Source organism: Aspergillus pseudoviridinutans (assembly GCF_018340605.1).
Source record: "Aspergillus pseudoviridinutans IFM 55266 DNA, scaffold_2, whole genome shotgun sequence".
In the NCBI taxonomy this organism is placed as follows: domain Eukaryota; kingdom Fungi; phylum Ascomycota; class Eurotiomycetes; order Eurotiales; family Aspergillaceae; genus Aspergillus; species Aspergillus pseudoviridinutans.
The window spans coordinates 888,671-909,522 of NW_025091282.1; the positions used below are offsets into that span (position 1 = coordinate 888,671).

The following is a 20,852-nucleotide window of genomic DNA, read 5'->3' on the forward strand; positions in this document are numbered from 1 at the left end:
TGCTGACGCCGTGATTAAGATATGTTTACTATCGAGACTTGAGACTTGAGAAAGAAAATCCACGTGGTTTTATTTTATTCTATTGTCCAAAGAGGACATGGCTCTATTGTTCATGAACATACTGACATGCTGACATCGCAGTTGTCATTACTCGATGGACGACTCAGTCCTGACCTCTATTTCTGCCTAACGAGCCTTGATAACCTAGTTTGTCCTGTGCAGTAGCACTATGATGCAGGACCTAGTCCTCCGAATTTCAGTCTGTGGAGGTGGAAAACCGCGCTGCCCTCTCAGAAACTGACGTGACAGGAAAATCCCATACGCTGTTGGTTGGGTGCAGTGAAAACTGCAGACAAACTCGTGATTCACGAGTTGTTTGTCGGGCGGAGAGAAAAAGTGACCATCCTCGACAAGCTTGTTCACAGGGAACTCAAGCATCAACAACCATTCGAAGGTCGGACGCGAATTCAACCCGCGAAAAAAAGCCGGCGTGGTAGGTCATCGGGTTTTCTCGATATGAGCATTGCCACATCGCGTGGGAATATTCTGAACCAGGAATCACATGGCCAAGTGTTTGGTAGACCAATCCAATACCCGCGTGGTCGGCTGTACTCCAAGGAAGAGATCAGGCCAACGGGCATTTTCATTGCTGCAAGTCATGACTTGGGGGTTCCATGTAACCTGGTGCCCTCGCCAGTTGGGAAGGGGGTCGGCGCTTGTACTGTGTGTTGCGTCCTGATCGTGGCGTTCGATAGTGGTCGATCGTTCATCGGTTTGAAATTTGATTTTAGCTATTTTGCTTCTCCGTCGCAATGCCGGATGAGAACAGAAAATCGAAACCAGCGACACGAGGCCGGTTCTCCGTTTACGGCGTCACCCAGGTAGCAGCTTCAAGGAGTGCGGCCTGTTGCGAGATTGAGAGTCAGAATGAATTCAAAGGAAAAAGCCTGCGAAGGAGGATAACTCACGGGTCGATATAATCGAGGCCACCGAAGTACTCCAGCATGCGATAGCAGAGGTCTACATCGTCACCTGGTTCACCTCCAAAAAGACGATACTGCTCTGCCTCCAGCGGCGACTTGCGGTCACGCACCTGCCTTCCCGAATACCCATGATGCCAGGTCTGGGCGGAGGGGATCGGGAAGCGGTCCGGTGAACTGCAGGCGGCCCTGGACTTGCTCACACAGTATGCAGAGGGAACGTTTGAGCCGAAGGAACACGAAAAGGGCGGAGAAGGATCGGATGAGTCAACGCTGGAGCTGCGGTTCCGAGATCTTGGGCGTGTACGACGTCTGTTATGTCTCTGTCCCATTCTCGAGAGGGAATTGTGCGAGGACGATGTTCAAATGAAGGACGAAGGAAGTATATTTTTTTCGTTTCACTTTTTGAACTCCTCTCCTGTTGACGTAGGTAATAGTAATAGTATAAGCGGGCTGGATATATAGGAGGAGGAGTAAACAACTTTTAGAGAATCAGCAAGAGGGGAGTGACCATCACCCCTGGGAAGGATGAGATGAGGTGAAGAAAAAAAGAAGAAAAGAAAACAGAAGATCAGGAGATGCAGTATGATATAAAGACGATCAGGGTATATAAAGCCAAGGTAGGCATAGCTCTGACGATGAGCTGGTGTGCTGTGGTGTGACTCACTACCGCCCAATCCGGTAATCCATCTGAGATCACGTCAGGGATAGGCCGATGAGGATACGCCATCCTCCGCTTAGTCTGCACGGCTGCCGGACTGAAAACTCATCATCCCGAAAATCGGATCCACATTGACGAAGATCCACAAAGTAAGTCTAGAAGGTCGTACTCCGTAAAGCAGGGGTACCTAATTTGAAAATTTATGGTGACAGATGGACTAATCAGCATGGAGAATTGCGCGAAGCATCCCGAATCATCGATGTTATGTAGGTAGCAGATGCCTAACTATGGAGTCATATTCTGAGCACATTGAGCAATCTTGTGCGATATTCCAACTACCAGCCATTGAGTATTCGATGCCAGGAATGGTCAAAACAGTTTGCCCGGTTCAATCCGACTGTAAACTCAGGCTGTAGTGTAATTTGACTATATAATTTTGCCATGACTGCAGAATTAGAGAGAGCTCAGGAGAGATCCGGAAGAATCCCCTCTCATGTTCTACAGACAATCTGAAACAAGAAGCTCGATGATTCATGACTTCATCTGATCCACAAAAATTTTTTGTTTATTTTTAATATAAATCTCATTTTTCCTCCTCCTTTCCCAGAAAAGGTGGTATGACTCCGACAGAGAAAAGGGGACAATTCGGAAAGTCGGAGCAAGACAGAAAAAAACTCCGCTCCGGGCCCTACTATATGCGCCAAATAATGCCATGCCAATTCGCCAATTCGCAATAGTAATTAATGCCAACCAGAGTGGCAATCCATCATGCCGTGCGGTCCGATTATTTTTCATGGAAAGTTTATCTCATTGTGAGTGAAATTGCCTGGATTGGGTATGCGTGATTTCTCATTCTATCCGAATCTCCGTCATGCTTGGTTTGTTCAGTTAAGAGTTGTGAAACAGGTCTGGTTGGAAACTTTCGTATGTCCCTGTATATCCGGACCCATTCAATCAGTAAGCATCCATTACAATACTGTGTAGGCATTAGGTGATCCCAGTGCCGAGAGGCTAGTTCTAGGCCCTCATGTGCCCTTTTGACAATGAGGAACCAGGATGACAAAATGAAACCGTTTCCATCCATGACCCTGCGGACCGTCCTTCATCAGAAGCTGAAATTAGAAAGCCGGGCTAATTGTCGATCCCCCGACGGATGATCTCTAGCATTTCCTCCCCTTTGGGAGCTGTAGTCAAGTTTTCGTACCCAGAGCTGGTTACCAGGATGTCGTCCTCAATGCGCACACCACCAATGGGAATGTATTTCTCGGCCTCAGCAAAGTTGATATATTTTGCAAATGGCAGTTTCCGTGCATTCGCCAGAGCCAGTCGGGAAAAGTAAATGCCAGGCTCGACTGTGACCACCATACCTTCCTCCAGTAATGGTGCGGAAAGTGTACAGGGACAATGGCTCATAGACGGCACCAATGTCGAGCTGTAGTATTCCTTGTCCCCCTCCAAAGCTGTGAGCGGTTTCGCAGACACGTCATGCACCTCGAGTCCGACGTGATGACCTAACCCGTGTGGGAAAAAGACGGTCGACACCCCGGACTCTCGAATCTCTTCTACCGAACCGCCCTTGAGGATGCCTAGTCGCATCAACCCTTCAATTGCAATCACGTGCGCGAGGACTTGTAGGTCTAGAAATCGCACGCCTTTCTGTATACGCTTGATGCATTCCTCTTGCATCTCTTCTACCAGCTGGTAGATGTCCCGGGCCCGCGCTGTGGGCCAGTCGGCGGCCAGGGGAAAGGTTCGGGTTACGTCACTGGCGTAGCAGTTCCACTCGGCACCCGCGTCCAGACAGACCAGCTGTCTTCCGCGAAGCGGTTCATTATTCTTCACATAGTGAAGAACGGCCGCATTCTCCCCTGACCCGGCGATGATCTCATATGCTTGGTTCTTCGCTCCATGGGAGATGCACGTGTCCAGGAAGAGACCTTCGATCTCTGCCTCTGTCGACATTCGGAGAATATTTTCGAGGACCTTACGGTGAGCCAAAGCAGATACTCTATTCGCCTCTCGAATCATCCGGATCTCATGCTCATCCTTGATGCCCCGGGCTGCGTCCATGGCGGGTAACAGCGATTCGTCATCTAAGCGAAGGTCGGTTGACAGCACCTGGGGCTTCTGGGTATCATGGAGTATATATAACAAACTCGTCTTGTTGTAGTTATCCACCCATCGCTGGATGTCACCCTTCAGAGACGCATAGTACCGCACTTGATCGACATCATACCGTTTCTGAGCCTCTTTCACTGTCAAAGTCGGGCCCATCCATATGGCCCGGTGCAAGTCGAAATCGGGCACATAGAGCGTCAGGAGATCGTTCTTGACATCATATGTCAGATAGCAGTCTGCCTCATCCACTCCGCTAAGGTAGTAGAAGTATCGTCTTTGTCGGAACGGACGCGGCTGATCTGAATCTCCCCAACTGATTGTAGGCTGACCAACAAGGTAAATCAGACCAGCCGAGACACCAAGCTTCGCAGCTACTCGCCGAGCATGCTGCTTTGCTGCGCCGCGGGGCCGTCAGCCTCGCGATTTAACTTTTGGACTGGGGCAGAACCCAAGCGCTGAGAAACACTCTCTGAAGGGGGAGAGAGCGGGATGGAATCCAGGAGATCAGCACTCTACTAACCTGGATATTTATCGCAGTCATTGCTGGCCAGGATAATGCGGATATCAAGGGTATCGACAGCACTGATAACGATATCTGAGCGCCCTTGGCCAAGCATCTTCTCAATAGCTAACAGAACGACGAAAGGGAGCAAAAGGTGTTCAAGGGAAGTAGTTGAGGCCGCCAAAAGCAGGAAGGTAAGGAGCCGCGACGATCAAGGGCTAGCATCGGGGATGCAATGAAGGAGTCTCTCTTGGGCATGAGATATCTGTCCATCAATAGTGCCGCCGGCTATCTTAACGCCGTCGTTGACGTATGAGGTATTGTACTTACCGTAAGTTACCGCTCACAGGCATACAACAGGCAGACACAATCCATCCCTGCTCCGAGGACGCTGCATTTTTCAACTCAAAGACAAGGACAATCCAAGCTGAAACAGTAGCATGAAGAGACTATTTGCAGGGTTGAAATGATATCTGAACAAGAATTAATGTAGGAGAACATGACATTGACTGATTTGTTGCATATACTCCGAATGCATCTTCTCTTCCCGGAAGCGGCATTCTGTTGATCGTCTGGCCTTGTTCGTAACTTACATACAGACAGCAAATGACGCCCCAGCTGGGCGCTCGCTCTTGTTCTCTCTACTTCGCCTTGGACTTCCATTTCTTTTCCAACTTTTCTCCATCATTTCCTTGCTCTCGTCCCATCTTCTCTTTCGCACGTTTTGCGTGTCTATTCATCTTCTGTAATTAATTCTGTCTTCCTTATTTGAACATCATAAGAATCGAAGTCAGTCGACTCTGCCCCGACGGTCAATGAACGATGCGGGGATCTGAGGCATCGGGGCCTGGTGCTATCTTTGGTGCTCCCTCGACTCTCACCACCTCCCTGATAAGGAACCCGACGTCGTTTCCATCCAGCTCGGCTCCTCTCCCGTCGACGGACCCAGATGTGGTCGCTCAAAATGTCGAACATGTCCTGTTGTCATTAACGTCGCAGAGTGATGGCGGCCTGGTTGGCGTCAGTGGCAATTCCGGTTCGACCGGCAAGGGTATCTTGATCGGCGTCCTGTCTGCTTTTGGCTCTGCGGCTGTTGCTGTCCTCGTTCTCGCTGTCTTTTTCTTCTTCAAGTACACCCGACGTGGCCGGATTTTCCTTGATCGTATTGGGCGACCGGGTGAGTTTGATGATGAGCAGGCGTTTGCGCGCGAGGAGGCGGAGGCCTTGGAGGTCATGGATGACATGTCGCGATCGGAATACATGAGAGCGAAGTGTGAGTTTGTGCGAGGTCGACCGCGCTATGTATTAATGCTAATTGTGATGGTTGCCAGCGTTCGTGCAGGCCAATCCGCCCGAGTCGATGCAGACCGACATTTCGTTATCTCAGTTCCTTGCGATACAGGAGAAGGGCGTGTCGGCATGGGAGTTTCAACCAGAGTTGGAAATTGCCAATTGTTTTGTCGAAGGCCGAACGGAAATCGAGTTCTATGATTCGGAATGTAGTGTGCAGACCAACTTGCCTGTTCCGAAGCAGAATGATGTCTATTACTGGGAAGCGAAGATCTACGAGAAGCCAGAAAGCACTCTCGTCAGCATCGGCATGACCACAAAACCATATCCGTTATTCCGACTCCCAGGTATGTCAATGTCTGAATATTCATCGCTAGTTCTCCCACTATCCTGTTGCTAACACAGTTCGTCCCTTGTCAGGCTTCCACAAAACTTCTGTTGCCTACTTATCGACAGGTCACCGCCGATATAACCAGCCATTCTCGGCGACGCCCTACGGTCCTCCTTTAGCACAAGGCGATGTGCTTGGCGTAGGGTACCGACCACGGTCCGGCACAATATTCTTCACTCGCAACGGCAAGAAATTAGAGGATGTGGTCCATGGGGCTAAGACGCAGAATTTCTTCCCTACTGTCGGTGCCAATGGTCCTTGCACCGTGCATGTGAACTTTGGCCAGATGGGATTTGTTTTCATCGAAGCCAACGTCAAAAAGTGGGGTCTGGCTCCCATGACAGGCAGCCTGGCTCCTCCGCCGCCATATGGAAGCGAGCAGGGCAGCATCCTTCTTGAGTCCGGTCGCGAGAGCGCTGCTCAGATCTCGCAGCGGGTCTATCAGGACGCAAGGACAAACTCGACTATCAGGATCCCACCCTCTCGTAGCCCAGGCCCAGTCCGATCACCCACCGATATTTCCCTCGCTCCACTTGCGCATATTCCTTCTCATGAAGACGTTGGTGAAGGGTCGAGTCATGCTAACACCATTGCTGACGAACAAACTCCCTTACTGAACACAAGCGATTTTGATCAGGTTCCGCCTCCGGAGTACACGAGCCCGGACGGCAGTCGAAGAGGTAGTGACATTACAGGGGACCTGCCAAATCAGGGCTCCCCGCCGATACCGAGCTACGACGCCGCTGTGGGCGATCAAGCTGACAATGCCTCGAGGCCGGACGTCGATCACTAATTGCGTTACTATCAGTCGTGTTTCCTAACCTGAATTCATCATTCCCTTCTCGAGAAACCCTCTGTCTATTTACCCTCATATTATGTGTATATCTCCTTGGCATCTGTCTTACTATCAAATTTAGCGGGCCCGGTCTGGCGTTTCAATGGGCGGATCATTCTATGACTGGATTTCTATGGGTTATGCCACCATGCTTTGCTGTGGCAATGATATGATGTTATGTGTATAGGGATTGGAAATACTTTCGTTCTCTGTTTATGGTTCGCGCTTCGCCTTCAAATAAGTCACACGGCCAGCAGAAGGATTTGGCTGTAAGTTCTCCCTCTATGCCGGAGCTGAATGGAACCCGTAAGCTTTCGTATGTCCTTGAAAACATCTTACACAGCTGCAATCAGCCATGAGTCAAAGTGATACCTGGCTTTTATCTTAGCGGCGTGCAGAACGCGGACAAGTAAGACACAGCGGCGCTTGAGAAGCTGCTCTATGTCGTTTAACTGGCTTTGAGGCCTTGTTCTAGGTGTGCACTCGAATTTGCTAGTAAATTTCCTCTCAGCTTCCACCGATCATCAGTGTCCGGACTGTCTAATCCCAGGTGACTATTCCCTAAGTGAAGCAGATATACCCTCCGTCAGGTCCAATACGTTTCCAAGCTACTCAAGCAGCTGTTCTCCCAATAAGCCCCAATAACACCGTCCCTCCAACCGCAGCTTCCCGACGAGAATACTGCGCGACGGTAATTGATCGAAGAAAGGACCTTGGCTCATGTGTTCTCAAGCCGCTAGAATGACATCTACTAAGAATAGAGATTAGGGAGAATCAAACGTCCAGGTCTCCAGCTTTTCAGTCTGTTCCCTCCTGATACGATCTCTTTCTCTCATGAGGTTAAGTCTGAGTTCGCGGGCTTCTTCAATTGTGAGAGGATATGGTTCGAGGTAATCCAGCACCATATCCTGCAGCTCTACTGGGAGCCCCTTTTGAGCCAGAACATCTCTTCGGATATTGAAGCCATCCCACCAGTCCGCCTGCTGGGGTGGGACGTTGGCGGTTGAGATGATACGGACATAAGGGTCGACTAGATGCAACACCAGTGACTTGCAATGGCCCGGTTTACTCGGATCGACGAGATGAACGGGAGCGAGGCTGGTTTGGAAAATGTTTGGGAAGGTCACAAGACGGCCCTCGCGGCAGGAAACTTGGCCCAGGTCCACGATCTGTTTTTCTTCCTCATTGCACCCGAAGACCTGTGGCAACCAGGGGAGACCGAATCCCTTGTCGAAGTAATTCTCGTTGAGCCAGTCCAGCGAAAGTCTCTGACGGAAAGAGATCATCGGAGGGGTGACATTTTCGCAGGAATAGTTGTATATGGCCGTTGCGCAAACATGTTCATTCTGAGGTTTTTGTCAGCATTGGAGGTTCTTGCTTTGTACAAGATATGCAGCTGTCACGGGATAGCTGGCAAAGAGAGAACTTGAGGAAATAAGTCTTACCAATAGGCCCTGGAAATGCCAGGGAGTCCCGGTGTATCCTGGCGTCTCAGGTGTCAACTCGATGTTGGCCAGTTTCACAATGACCTGCAGTCCTCTGTGACGGAAAGTGGTTCGAAGATCAATAGGGTTCTCGCTTCTCAGTCGATCTAGCCAGAGACGAAGGGACCCGGTCTCTGGGGGCTTAACAGGACGAGACTTCTCTCTTTCCCAGAGACGGTCATAGATATCCTCTAAATCACTCAGACTTCCAAGCTCCAGGGCTTCACGCAGGGAGTTGGAGTTCGGCAGGTATTCAATTCGTTCAAATCTGATCCTATTTCGGCGATGTAGTTGCTCGGATCTTAAAGGTGTCAAACTCGAGTTCCACAGAGGAATGGCCCTTGTGATGATCCGTTCGAGTGCATCATAAAGCGGGCGATGGTGATCTGGGCGCAGATTATTGATGTAGGATGCAATACGGCAGCTCTTAGTGGTGTCTTTGAATTTGATCTCACATGGCAGCCACTGGTAATCGAGACTATATGCCGTGAACAAGTCAAGAAATTCACGCTTGGTTCTGGTTCTGCCCTTATTGATTACGCTGAAGGGATCGTGCTCTTCCCACTTCACCTTCAGAACCTTGGCCCTCCCTGAATGGGAAAGATAGTCGTCGAGTCCGATCGTTCTGTCTGGGAGTATTTGACTACGACTATAAGCGAGCGCGAACAACGACGGATCAACCAAGTTGACGACCTGCCCTCCGGAGCCGGGCTCGTAGTCCTTGTCCTGCTCAGTAATATTCTCCAGAGGCTCCACATCCTCCTGGAGGGCAAGCTTGATATCTTCTGTGATAGCAACGTCGGATTTAACCACGTCTCCGTCCAACACAGTGACCATTCCCTTTTCGAGGAATATTTCAGCCTTGAACTTGACCTCCTCGATGACCCAATCCATCATCTCGGGGCTAAGGCCGTTGTAGACTTCGAGGAACTTCTGCCGCCATTCTCTGGCACAATTCTCGTCGAAGATCTGACCTACTATTAGCATGTTTCTGGGAGCAGAACTGGAGCGATGACTCTCACCCTTTTCTCCCAATCTGGCTCATCCGTGATATTGTTCATGACGTGCACCATAGTGACTTCCCAGAGAGTCCTTTCAGAGCTGAGACATATCAGTGGTCGAAGGAGTTTCTATCCTTGCTTGAGAACTTACGTGCAGCGCTCAGTTATGTTTGACGGGTGCAAAGCTATGCGAAATTGATCCTTTTGATTCAAACTGTCAGAAAGATCCGACTCCGTATGAAGACGAGAGGAAGTCGGCCAGAGAGACAAGAGACACCTCTTACCGGGTGTTCATGGAACAAGGATATAGAGAGACCTGGTAGCATAAGCGGATCCGACTGAATTCCCGACGGAGGTCCTTCCTCCTTCGAGCTCTCCATGTCGAATGCGGATTGAGACTGCTCCTTGAGTAATGATACCTTGTTGTGAGGAGGTTTGAGATGCAAGGCGTGCTGTTCATCATTCTGGAGACGAGACAAAGTAGAGAGAAGAGGACAAAGTCTCGCAGTGCAGCTTGGTGTTGATAAGATGGTGGACCCGCGCTGAGATATTTGCATGCACTGGTGCGCATCTCATCCCAGGTGTATTCCACTGTATGGTGTTCGGTGGATATGTGGTATCCTATTCACATATTCCTGCAAGCCAGTGCAGTTCTTCCATCAAAGCTGGTTCTGAGGAGAGGCTTGGACATGCCTAATTTTAAAGCATGAGATAATAATGCAGATGTTCAGCATTGTTGAAGACAGCGGAAGATTATAGAGCAAGAACTGGCCATTTCAGAGAACAAGGCTGCAAGGCCGGGATTGCCAATGCAAGACCTCAGGCGCCCACTCTGCTATAGCAATAATCTGCTATGTAGATATTTTACTACCCACAGTGATGGCTTAGAGGGAGATGGTTGAAATAATTACTTATCCAGTCCTCCAGCAGGAAATGATCTCCACCAGATCTCCAGCAGTCAAACTCAAAGGTACCAATCAGCAGCATCTTGTCTCCACAGATAACATGTTATATTGATGATTTGAGCGGTAACGTCATCCCAGTCCGTCAGTCTATCAGGTCGCCGACTACAAAACCTCTGCATACCTCTCTACGTTTCTGAAAAAAAGGGTTTCCTGTACTCCTGCTTGTACGGTGGTTCTTTTCTCTCAAACAAGATGGTACCATTAACTGATGAACAGCTGGGAAGTCTGGAATGGTTGAGATTCTCGTCGACGTGACCTCCGACCGTCGACCACCTGAAACTTCGTCCTTCACTCCTCCTGTCTGTAGCCGCTTCCTTGCCAACAGTCAGTCACTTCCTTCATCGAATTGCTTCTAGAAAAGGTTTGCGGATGAGAATTATTCTCCAGTGATCTCCTCGTCTTAATCTTATCTCATACTGAGTTGCAGATCCTTCTCCAGACCCATCACAATCAGAGTCATCCATGGTCCGTCGGCCTTATCGCCGACCTCGCTCAGCCACTCAAAACCGTCCACTAGTGTGATCCTTCAGAGACTCCCTCCAACAGTTAGACTGATGGTGTCAATCCATTTGGATGACTGTCCGCCGTCGAAATTCTGACTGTAATTTTTCTGTGGCGGTAGACTCGGGCGCGCCTTGCAGCCCTGTGGACGAGAAAACAATCACATTGAGTGTGCTCGGATCTTAGCTCTAGTCGGATTGCTGGGTACTATCGCCAATTAAAGAGCCGTCGTGTTCCAACCCGCCATTCTGGAATCGCATCCCTACGATCTGGACCAGTTTCTGTTGGCTGTGATACGAGTCTGGGCAAAGCCTCTCATAACTTTCGTACTGCCCAAAAAATAAAGAGGTCTTAAGTTCTGGGACACCTCCTGCTCTGCAGCCAGCCGGTTCCCACCAGGGATCCAACAGAACAGTCACGCGCGTCGCTTACTCACATACTGCACCCCGAAACTTGCGGGTGACACGAAGCTTTTGCTTTTGCGACCCTCGTTCTCGTCTATTCCGAGTTGTGGAGTAGGAGTTGTGATAGAGAGTGTTTAGGACGCATGCAGAGCTGGTTATAGGTACACACATAAGACTTCGCATTTGCTCGGTTTCTACATTTGCTCCCAAGACTTTCATCGACTGTACTGAGACATTGCCTATCTCGGGGCTCAATCTTCCGAGACGGAGCATTGTTTCGTGAGCTGCCGAGCCTCCGACACGTCGAAACGAAGTTGTTCAGTTGTTTGTCTCGGGAGCGTGTACGGAAAGGCTGGACAGCTTATTGACAATGGCGGATAAAGCAGCCTTTCAGGTGATTGTCTTGGTAAGTCCATTGTTTCTTAGTTCGCCCTTGGGTTTACGTATCGGAAAACATGATTTTGGCAAATTTAGGTATCCCTATGAAATAAAATTGCTTTTGAAATTTCTCTTTTCCCCCTCTTCTCACCGATTTATCCATCTTGCCCGTTTCCAAGTACCTCTTCTGTATGTAAACGATCGCACGGTGAACTGTGTGGACTAGCGTCGGATTCTAACATGTCAATCAAACCGGTAACTGACCTCTTGTCTCATGAAGGGTCCAACGGGAGGTCCTCGTGAAGACAGCCTCACTGGACTTCTTGTCCGATCAACATCGACGGACTGGTCGACAGATTCGGTGATTGCGGTTGACGCAGGTACCCTTGTTTCCGGCATTATTCACACTCTGGAGCAATACAATGCGGAGTTAAGAGATGGCACGTATATTATGGATGAAGGGCCTTTTGCCGGCCTCAGAATGCCCTACAAGTCGGCTCAAGCCAATGCTGCACATATCTTCCGTGACATCATTGGAGCTGTCCTGATCACACATGCTCACTTGGATCACCTGTCTGGCCTGGCGATCAACACACCCATGCTTGAAGCAGGAAACGGACCCAAACCTTTGGCTGCTTTACCGTCGATTGTCGCTGCCATAAAAAACCATATGTTCAACGACGTGATCTGGCCGAATCTGTCCGATGAAGATGGCGGGGCGGGTCTACTGACATATCAACGGCTCGTTGAAGGAGGGAACCCAAGATTTGGGCGTGGAGATGCTAAGGGATATGTCCGAGCCTGTGACGGTCTTCTAGCTAGATGCCTCGGCGTCAGTCATGGGCGATGCAGGCAACGCTTTCACCCGGAGACCGGTACTCACCACCGCGTGGGCAGCTCAGTCTTCGCCGCTGATCCACTGATGCTGCCTTCCAGAGCTATATCCGTCGATCACTCTACCGACGCAGGGTAAGTCTACCACACTGGAACGCCAGAGTATTCCACTAACGTTGGACTTGAAGGATATATTCTCCAGCTCGTTCTCCCCGAATGCTCTCGGCAAACTCAAAAGAGCACATTTGGGCAACAGTGGAGAGCTCTGCATTCTTCATCCGTGATCACCATACTGGCAATGAGATCATTATCTTCGGTGACGTTGAGCCCGACTGTGTTTCGCTTGACCCACGCAATAAACGCGTCTGGGAGGCAGCAGCACCGAAAATCGCGACCGGCAAATTGCGCGCCATCTTCATTGAATGCTCATATGACGATTCTGTTGAGGATGCAACTTTGTACGGTCATCTCTGTCCGCGACACCTGATCGCGGAACTGACGCTGCTGGCCCGGAAGGTTATGGAAGCCCGGCATCCGAGCATGGCGATATCGAGTATCGGAAAACGTAAACACTCAGATTCCAACACGTATGGAGGAAATGGGGGCCAAGTGAGTCCGAAATCAAAGCGTCCTCAAAGCTTCTCCGTTGCAGCCGGCAAGAGGGCTGAGCCGTCCCTGACGGGCATGGCTTCTGCTACAGTCGACATGCGACCACGATTCTACTCAACCACGGAAGGCTTGGTTGAGATCCCTGAGCTAGTTCATGACGAGCCGACACCGAGCTACTACGAGCCCGACGAAGTAAGCGATACTAGACATTCAGCGGATCCTGCACCACAGCCCACCAGTCCTGGAGAAGCTCAGACCGGTGACTCCGGACAGCTTCCGCTGTCGGGCTTAACTATCTATATCATACACATCAAAGAAGATCTGACTGATGATATCCCTCCTCGAGAACGAATTTTACAACAGCTTCGATCCCGAGGCGAAGCCGCTAGACTAGGCTGCGAGTTTTACGCCCCTCATCGCGGAGAAGGCATCCGGATTTGAATACGGGGAAGTTCGCGAAAAGCAGATTTTCCTTTGGAGTCGTAATTATGGGTATTGATTGCTACCCAGTCGACTCTCTTGCACCCCAGAATTTTGTACAAGCCTGGTTGAGCGTTTCAAACGAAGGAAGTGAAGGAGATTGTGGACTCCGCAGAGACTACTTTCATATTTTATTTGCGACGAAGCAGTCCCGACTGTGCGCCTACGACGTTGATGTGACCTACTCTAGTCCATGAACCCTATGCATCAAGAGCAAAGGCCGTTGACAATACGTATGGGATTCTTCACGGCTGCTGGACAGCCAATTCTGTGCATACCATTACAATATAAGATTCTTCATATTGGCTGTGGTTGATCGTTCGCATACCGAACTATGACCTCCTTCTTGCGCATATGATTTATCCCAAGCATGTCAAATCTCAATCAAGAATATGTCGTGTTCCACGGTAGGTTCGATAAAATCCCTCAAACGTAATTATCACACAGGAATCATGAGACTACGGTCTTATATAGGTAACATAAGTTCATCCTGTTCAGTATATATAATAGTGTCTCCACTCAAGAGGAGCCTTCCGCGGTAGCTTTCGCAATCACATCCTCCCATAGAGAGCCGTCGCCGCCTGGAATCCTCAGGCCAGTCGACTCTTCATCCGTCCGATCAGATTTCGATAGCCGGTTCCCAGGCAGATCCAGGATAGCTTCTCCGTCCCTTGCGAAAGCAATGAGGTCTTCTTCCGTCCCCCATTCGCCCATAGCCATTACACCGACGGGAACATGGCCCCCTTTATCACCGCCCGCGTACCCAGCGGGACAACTGATGGCCGGACACCCGCTGAAATTCGCCAGCCAGACATACTCCATATTCCGGACGGAGGCTTTGCCGTCGGACACGCCGCGGGCAAGATCCGTCTCGCTTTCGATCTTCCAACCGGGAATGGGGCTTGTCGGGGTGAGTATGAGTAGACCGGGGTGTTGGCGGAAGAGGTGGGCGAGGTGGGACATGAGGAGGTTGCGGAGGCGCTGGGCGGCGATGAGATCCTGTGCGGTGATCTGCCACATGCCCATGCTGACGAGGACCTTGTTGGGGGCTGTGAGGGTGCTGATCTGTGCTGGTTTTAGACCCGAGGCGATCTCGGCCATGATAGTTAGCACGTGTGCGCGCTGGCCCTCGGGGAGGTAGGGGATGGCGATGTCGACGATGGTGTAGCCTTGCTTGCGGTAGAAGTCCAGGGTGGTGTCGAAGACGGCTCGGACGGGTGGCTCGGCGCGATCAATCCAGGAGGGGACGATGCCGATGGTCTTGCTCCGGGATCTTTGATGCGTAGAGGAGATGGTCGACATGGGGTCTGGGAAGTTGGCGGAGACGGGGTCTTCGGTTGCTGGCGGGGGCGCCGCCATGAGGCGGTAGGCCAGCGCGAGGTCATCGATGCTGGCTGCCATCGGTCCGTAGACGCCGACTGTTGGAGCCAGTGAAGCAGTTGGGAAGCCGCTGACGCGACCATGTGAGGGTTTCAGGCCCCAAATCCCGCAAAAGGACGAGGGGATGCGGATTGAGCCTCCGCCGTCAGCGCCGAGTGCGATGGGCACGAGGCCTGCTCCGACCGCATAGCCAGACCCTCCCGAAGAGCCACCGCAGTAGTAGCTCTGGTCGTGGGGGTTTCTGGGTGTCCCGTAGTTCGGGTTGTTGTTCGTGGTGTCTGTCTCGGGGGAGTGCTTGTGAGATTTCTGGTCATCAGAGCTTAGGAGGAGGGTCAATCATCTTACCCAGACCAAGCTCATGCATGGTAGTCTTCCCTATAATGATAGCACCAGCTTCCTCCCACTTCTGCACGCACCAGGAGGAGCCCTCAAACCCTCCTTTGAAGTCCAGGTTGCTCCCGAGAGTCCGTCGGTACCCTTCGATGTGCACCTCATCTTTGACCGCGACCGGCACCCCGTCAAGAGGCCCCAGGGGCTGCCCTTGCTTGTATCTCTGAGTCGAAGCTTCCGCCGCCGCGCGAATCCGTTCTACCTGCGACTCCACAAAGGCGACCGAGTGCTTCCCGGGGGGTCGAGCGTCACGCCGGATCAGGGGTAGCAGTGCCTCCACAACAGCAGTCGGAGTCAGTTTCCCGGAGTGGTACAGCGCATGGTAGTCCGCAGAAGTGTAGTAGCCCGCAGCACTCTTTCTGGGTGCTGGCGATGGTGGAAGCTCCTCTGTGGCTGCACGCTTCGAGTCGCCGACAGGAATCACAGTTGGATCGTAGCGAGGAGCATAGTCCCGCAGCTGTGGGATTTCGCGAATCACGTCAAACCCCGCATTGCGCCAGAAGAAGCTTTGAACGAATCCAACAGAGTGGATGCTGTGACGAAACGTCAGTTGGCTGAGACGGATGGTGGTGGGAGTTTGTGCTCGGGATCGATGTCCACATACATGGCAGCTCCGATGGCCAAGGGTGTGCCGCGGAAGACGGGAATGGATTGTGTCTCGTTCTGGTAGGGGACGGACGGTCCTTCGCGGACCTCAGGATAATGAACAAATTGAGGCTCGTTTTTAATGGACTCCATTTCGCCGAGCAATATTTTTTTTTTTTCTTAAAGTGAAGGATCGACAGTAAGAGTAGTCTTGGGGAGCTCCATATTTAAACTCTCAAAACGTATGCTTTGCTTTCCCCGCTGACGTAGTTGACTACCGCGGTTCACATGTGTCCTCCGAAGCGTATCAGGGCCCGATTTGTATACAATCTATGAACATCGTACTCCTATATTTGTCTAACTAATATGGTACAGTTCTTTATCTTCAACACCACCAACTGCTAGTAAACAGCCTAGAAAGGAAGTATTTTGATGTTGGCATGATGCAGCGCTAGAGCAACCCCTGTGATAATGAATGAATATCCAATGAGAACGGCCATGGCCTGCCCGGTATTAGCATCAATTGTGGAGATGCTCAGATTCACAGCTCCAGTCAGAAGATTGGCCAAAAGAAAGATCGCGAGACCGTTCTTATTGAACGCCGACATGATTCGGCTCGTAGCAAAAGCGACTCGCTCAGGTTCGCTCCCTTGAGTCGTTGTCCGATGAACTGCCGGAAAGCAGAATGTTTCGATCAGGCAGAATACAAAGAGTTGCGCGTTGTTGAAAGCCGAAACCCAAAGGACATAGGGCATGTTAGCAAGACGGCGCGAAACAGGGATATTAGCTCCGTATCCCATCGCATAAGTGGAATTCAACACAAAGAGAACGGTCCACACGAACGCTTGAACACCCAGGCTGATCAATACGCGTCTTCTGCCCTGTTCCGGACTCCTTGATGAAGAAGTCCCGCTAGGGATTATCCGAATGCCGATCGCACGGCCAGCAAGGAAAATCGCGAGATAACCTAGGAAGGAGAAGACACCTTCGCGATTCTTGGACAGTAAGCTTGGCCCACGAGGGGAGACGAGAATGTAGCTCTTCAAGTCCGTTGACTCCAGGGCGACTTGATACAAGACCGCGATTCCCACGGAGAGAACCTCGTACGACGGGATGACCGCAGCCAAGGCGTCAAAGACCTCCACAAACGGAGGCAAAAGACCCAACGTAAAGAAGAAGTTCCAATGCACGCCGTACTCGGTGACGTGCTCCGCATAGTCCAGACCTTTGACGCTGTATAGCCGAATCAGGCCGAGAACGAGCAAAGGTATAGAGTGCCGCGTCGACGCAATCAACCTCTTGGCAAGAGGCAACCTTTTAGAGCCATTGATTCTGCTCTTGAGGAGTGCGCGAGCGGATACTACTCCGCCCGAAAAGACAAAAGATCCAACGCCCAGATCCATGAGTGATGTACCCCAGTTTTCTACCTTAGCGAATCGGCGGGGGAAAACACGAAAGTCGACAGCCAAAATAGCGATACACGTGATGATCATCATGGCGGCACGATAGGTCGTGAGAAACGGATGGATGGGTAGAGACTCTGGCGAGACTTTCGCATGCTTCGGGTCATCTTTCCCAGCTGTAGCGGACTGGCGAGGAGGTTTCGCTTTGACGGGTGTCCGAGGACGTTTCGTAGAGAGGAGTATCAGCAGAGCAGGGGATACTAGAAGGAGATTGAGAAGAAGAGGCGCGGAGGAGTATAACGTGGTCGCGAACAAGATAGCTAGTACATTGAGCAGGAAATCAACGAAGAGGGCGGCCGCGCTGTAGGGAGTGAAAAAGGATAGGCGAGATTGTAGAATTGACCAAAGGAAGACGGATACCTGATCGATCGTGAAGAGATTCGATTAGTCGAGAAACAATGTAGACGAAGTAGCCACAACAATATAGTAACACTAACCGGAGCAACCAGGGTGACGGCGTTGATTTCCAGGATGCTGCCTCCTGCGAGACCTGAGACAAAGGCCTCTTTGCGAGCTTTATAATTTGGATCCATCTCGACTCAGCGCCGCGTGATTTACACTTTTATTGAGGGGCAACTCATCTAGAAGAGCCGATCCCAACTGCACACTGCATGAAGGGAGAATTGAAGCACGCCAAAGAGAAGGTGTTGAGAAAGATACCAACTGTTCATTATCGGGCGGAGTGGTTTGTTACCATGTACGGTAATTTTAGTTACCTCCTCGTACAACACCAGTACTTGAGGCAGGACACTGGGAGATGCACCCATCTTCGTCCCAACAAGAGCCTCGATTCTGACGTGCTCAAATTATGGTTTCCAACATCGCTGGCCCTTGAAGAAGTAGGAAGCTTCTAAGAGAAGGAAAATAGGGAGTAGTTCCCACCTCGGTTCATCCGACATTCCGGGTGAGCGCATCGTTACTGGGCGATACTGAAGCTTGAAACAACCTTAAGCTGCCTTATGACAGGCTCTACCGAGGGATTGAGATACATTCGTATCCAACAGTCTGTTCACACCAGAGAGCCTTACATCATGCAAACAAGGCGATTGCGAGCCGGAGAACCGTGACTGAATGAAAGCTTCGCACTCGACAATTACTGAAGATGTGTGGATGACCCGTAGATATCCTCTGGTGGATGACTGACTGCTTCCAATAATCCAGATGCAGGGGGTTTAAGGAGGGTCCAACAGTCAGGGTTCTCGAGCTCATGCTACGATTTGATGGCAGTTGGAAGTGGAATACTGATGCGCCACTATTGTTCACAATGAACTTAACCAGTCTGGAATCTGGATCCTGGCAAATCGATTATGTGAACCAAACTCCTCCTCAAGCCCTTAGCTCAAACTATGCGGCCGGAAACCAGCCGAGTCGCGATTGATCCACATCCGGAGTGCGGCAGTAATCCCCCCGACAATTGTACTCCGTACTTCGTTACGGCTCCGTGAACACGTCGACAGGGAGTCAGGATCTGTGACATGAGATCCGTATCTTGAGACATCTTGATATGGTGAACCCTGGGATCTGAAAGCAACGAGCTTAAGCTGTTCGCGGCTGTTGACCATGTCACTATTTCCTTTTTAGGGTAACCAGGATCAAGTTACGAAGCCACGTTGTTTATATGACTGACTAAGGAATTATGAATCGTTTGACGCCTATCCTAATTAGTCTATTGGTTAACCAGTAGTCAACATGAAAGCTTGGAACAAATGGACCACTCTCCAGAGAGGTAAGGATCCTCCGAGTCCAAGCAGCGAAGAGTTGAGCAAAAAGTACAGTACGGAGTACTCCTTAGTCAACTATGTTCTGCAGCCGCCAGGCCCACATACGTCTTAGCCGTGATGTGATTGCGTGCCATACCGGTACATCCTCGGACTCACCACGTCGCCTAATTGCTCAGCATCTATCTATTTGCATCCATGGAGAACCGAAGTCGACTCAGAATTGAATGGTAAAACATGGATGATCCTGAGGCGATGCTTGTCCGTTCCATGCCATTGTTGCGTCATATAGCTGTTCGATTATTGTTCAGCCAGCCTTCAGACGTTCAGCCGCCTTGAAATGTCTCCTTCGGCTGTTGAGCGCGCCGTAAAAATTTTCCCAACGTGGATGCTCTACGCTTACTGGCTCTCTGGATTCTTGGCTCTGGGATATTGCCGGTGACCTGCTCTGTTGGTACGCTCTACATGCACAACGACCTTGGTCTTTCGCAGTCGCAGACCCAGAAATACAAACAAACAACAGGACCTTTGACCGGTTCACCCACTCATTGGTCCATGGTTTATCTCGCCTGGATGGTGCTGAATTGCTGGTCAACGGATTCCAGCAAATCACGTAGTTATAGGGGACGACGATCAAGGCTCCAGGTCCCCCCTTGCAAGTCTCGTCGAATCCTCACAGACTTCCAGGAGTTTCCGCATTCTAGATCGCCTCCATAGTTCCAAGATCCGAAACAGCTCTCAAAGGGACACCAGATTTCCCTTCTGGGAATAGATCGTTGACGGATGAGGATGATGGACCGCTCCTGGATCGAAAATCCAGTGGCAAAAGACCTCGGCTCACAGATCGCGTTAGAGAAGACACAGAGAAGGTTCCTGGACTAGCTGGATAGTGCCACGATAGGCACTCTTGTCGGAAATAACCATACGTCCCTGAATCCAACTACTAGAGGACCGCTGCGACGAACGTTCCTATACCAAGGACTAGTGCGTGTTTCGCTTCAAGTTTTCCAAAAGACTGAGAAGCGCACACATCCTTTGCTCATGTATTTGGTATGAATTTCTTTCTCTCTTTTCCCTTTCTTTCGCGTAGTATGAGTCCCTGTTATAAGTTGACTTGTGACCACTGATGCGCAACCACTGCCCCCAGTGCATTATTGATGCAATTGTTTCAGTAGTCGTCAACAAAGTTCGGACTTGGGACCACTTAGCGCTGGAGTTTCTCGGCGATGTGCCTGGGGTTGGCCTAATTTCTAATGCTCCTCCAGCCGGTCTCTGGCTCACCATGTGGCCATGATTCTCCAAGGACCCACTAACTAATCCATTTAATTATCTACTCCATAGGTCAGGCAGACGGTGTAAGAATTAGATAATGCAATGAGCGCTTGCTGTCTATTCTGAGTGCCACTTTGCATTACTATTGGCTGGGAAGCACTCCATAGCCAGTTGGGGTAGGTAGCAGTCGCGATCAAGAATTATTCCCTTCTCGTCTCCAAATTGACAGTCATGCGCATATGCTTGGTGAAGTCCACTGCAATACCACTGATGCATTTCAGCAAACGGAAATATCTGTGAGGGGGTTGCTAATTACCAATCATCCGTCCTTTTGATGCGAATCAGACGTGGAACATACTCGTAGTCGGGAAGATCGGAAAGTGCAATGGCGCCGACCCATAGGCCATCAAAGTAGCCTCTTGGAGAAAGGCGCTATCCCTCTTCTTGTCAATCCCACAGGTTGTTTCGTCCTTGCAATCTGTTTCATTGGCGGCCTAACTGCTCGAGGGGACGGTCGGTAACCTGGCGACCCTATCTCCCATTTACGAACTTGGCAGATATCGACTGTCGCACTTGTGCTGACGGCGCAGAGAACGAGTCCACCTTGGGTA

The 20,852-nt window shown here is 50.6% G+C and overlaps 7 protein-coding genes across 7 annotated transcripts; 2 read left to right on the plus strand and 5 right to left on the minus strand.

The window, feature by feature from the left end:
• Positions 1–873: 873 nt before the first annotated feature.
• Asppvi_002361 (uncharacterized protein) lies at positions 874–1,312 on the minus strand (the record flags this gene model as incomplete). The annotated part of the gene is made up of 2 exons (XM_043298350.1): positions 874–904; positions 969–1,312. The coding sequence occupies 2 exons, from the start codon at positions 1,310–1,312 to the stop codon at positions 874–876; spliced, it is 375 nt and encodes a 124-aa protein (XP_043154285.1).
• Positions 1,313–2,772: 1,460 nt separating this feature from the next.
• Positions 2,773–4,376, minus strand: Asppvi_002362 (aminopeptidase P family protein; the record flags this gene model as incomplete). Its single annotated transcript, XM_043298351.1, has 2 exons — positions 2,773–4,154; positions 4,280–4,376. 2 exons carry the CDS (start codon positions 4,374–4,376, stop codon positions 2,773–2,775), a joined length of 1,479 nt encoding a protein of 492 aa, XP_043154286.1.
• Positions 4,377–5,083: 707 nt separating this feature from the next.
• On the plus strand, positions 5,084–6,735 carry Asppvi_002363 (rsp5p-dependent ubiquitination, sorting of cargo proteins at the multivesicular body; the record flags this gene model as incomplete). The annotated part of the gene is made up of 3 exons (XM_043298352.1): positions 5,084–5,534; positions 5,593–5,898; positions 5,972–6,735. The coding sequence occupies 3 exons, from the start codon at positions 5,084–5,086 to the stop codon at positions 6,733–6,735; spliced, it is 1,521 nt and encodes a 506-aa protein (XP_043154287.1).
• An 806-nt stretch (positions 6,736–7,541) lies between these two features.
• Positions 7,542–9,334, minus strand: Asppvi_002364 (DUF4246 domain-containing protein; the record flags this gene model as incomplete). The annotated part of the gene is made up of 3 exons (XM_043298353.1): positions 7,542–8,123; positions 8,223–9,230; positions 9,284–9,334. The coding sequence occupies 3 exons, from the start codon at positions 9,332–9,334 to the stop codon at positions 7,542–7,544; spliced, it is 1,641 nt and encodes a 546-aa protein (XP_043154288.1).
• Positions 9,335–11,502: 2,168 nt separating this feature from the next.
• Positions 11,503–13,394, plus strand: pdeA (3',5'-cyclic-nucleotide phosphodiesterase PDE1; the record flags this gene model as incomplete). Its single annotated transcript, XM_043298354.1, has 3 exons — positions 11,503–11,538; positions 11,791–12,479; positions 12,533–13,394. 3 exons carry the CDS (start codon positions 11,503–11,505, stop codon positions 13,392–13,394), a joined length of 1,587 nt encoding a protein of 528 aa, XP_043154289.1.
• A 558-nt stretch (positions 13,395–13,952) lies between these two features.
• Positions 13,953–15,941, minus strand: Asppvi_002366 (amidase; the record flags this gene model as incomplete). Its single annotated transcript, XM_043298355.1, has 3 exons — positions 13,953–15,091; positions 15,159–15,736; positions 15,808–15,941. The coding sequence occupies 3 exons, from the start codon at positions 15,939–15,941 to the stop codon at positions 13,953–13,955; spliced, it is 1,851 nt and encodes a 616-aa protein (XP_043154290.1).
• A 260-nt stretch (positions 15,942–16,201) lies between these two features.
• On the minus strand, positions 16,202–17,784 carry gwt1 (putative GPI anchor biosynthesis protein Gwt1; the record flags this gene model as incomplete). Its single annotated transcript, XM_043298356.1, has 2 exons — positions 16,202–17,611; positions 17,689–17,784. The coding sequence occupies 2 exons, from the start codon at positions 17,782–17,784 to the stop codon at positions 16,202–16,204; spliced, it is 1,506 nt and encodes a 501-aa protein (XP_043154291.1).
• Between the last annotated feature and the right edge of the window lie 3,068 nt (positions 17,785–20,852).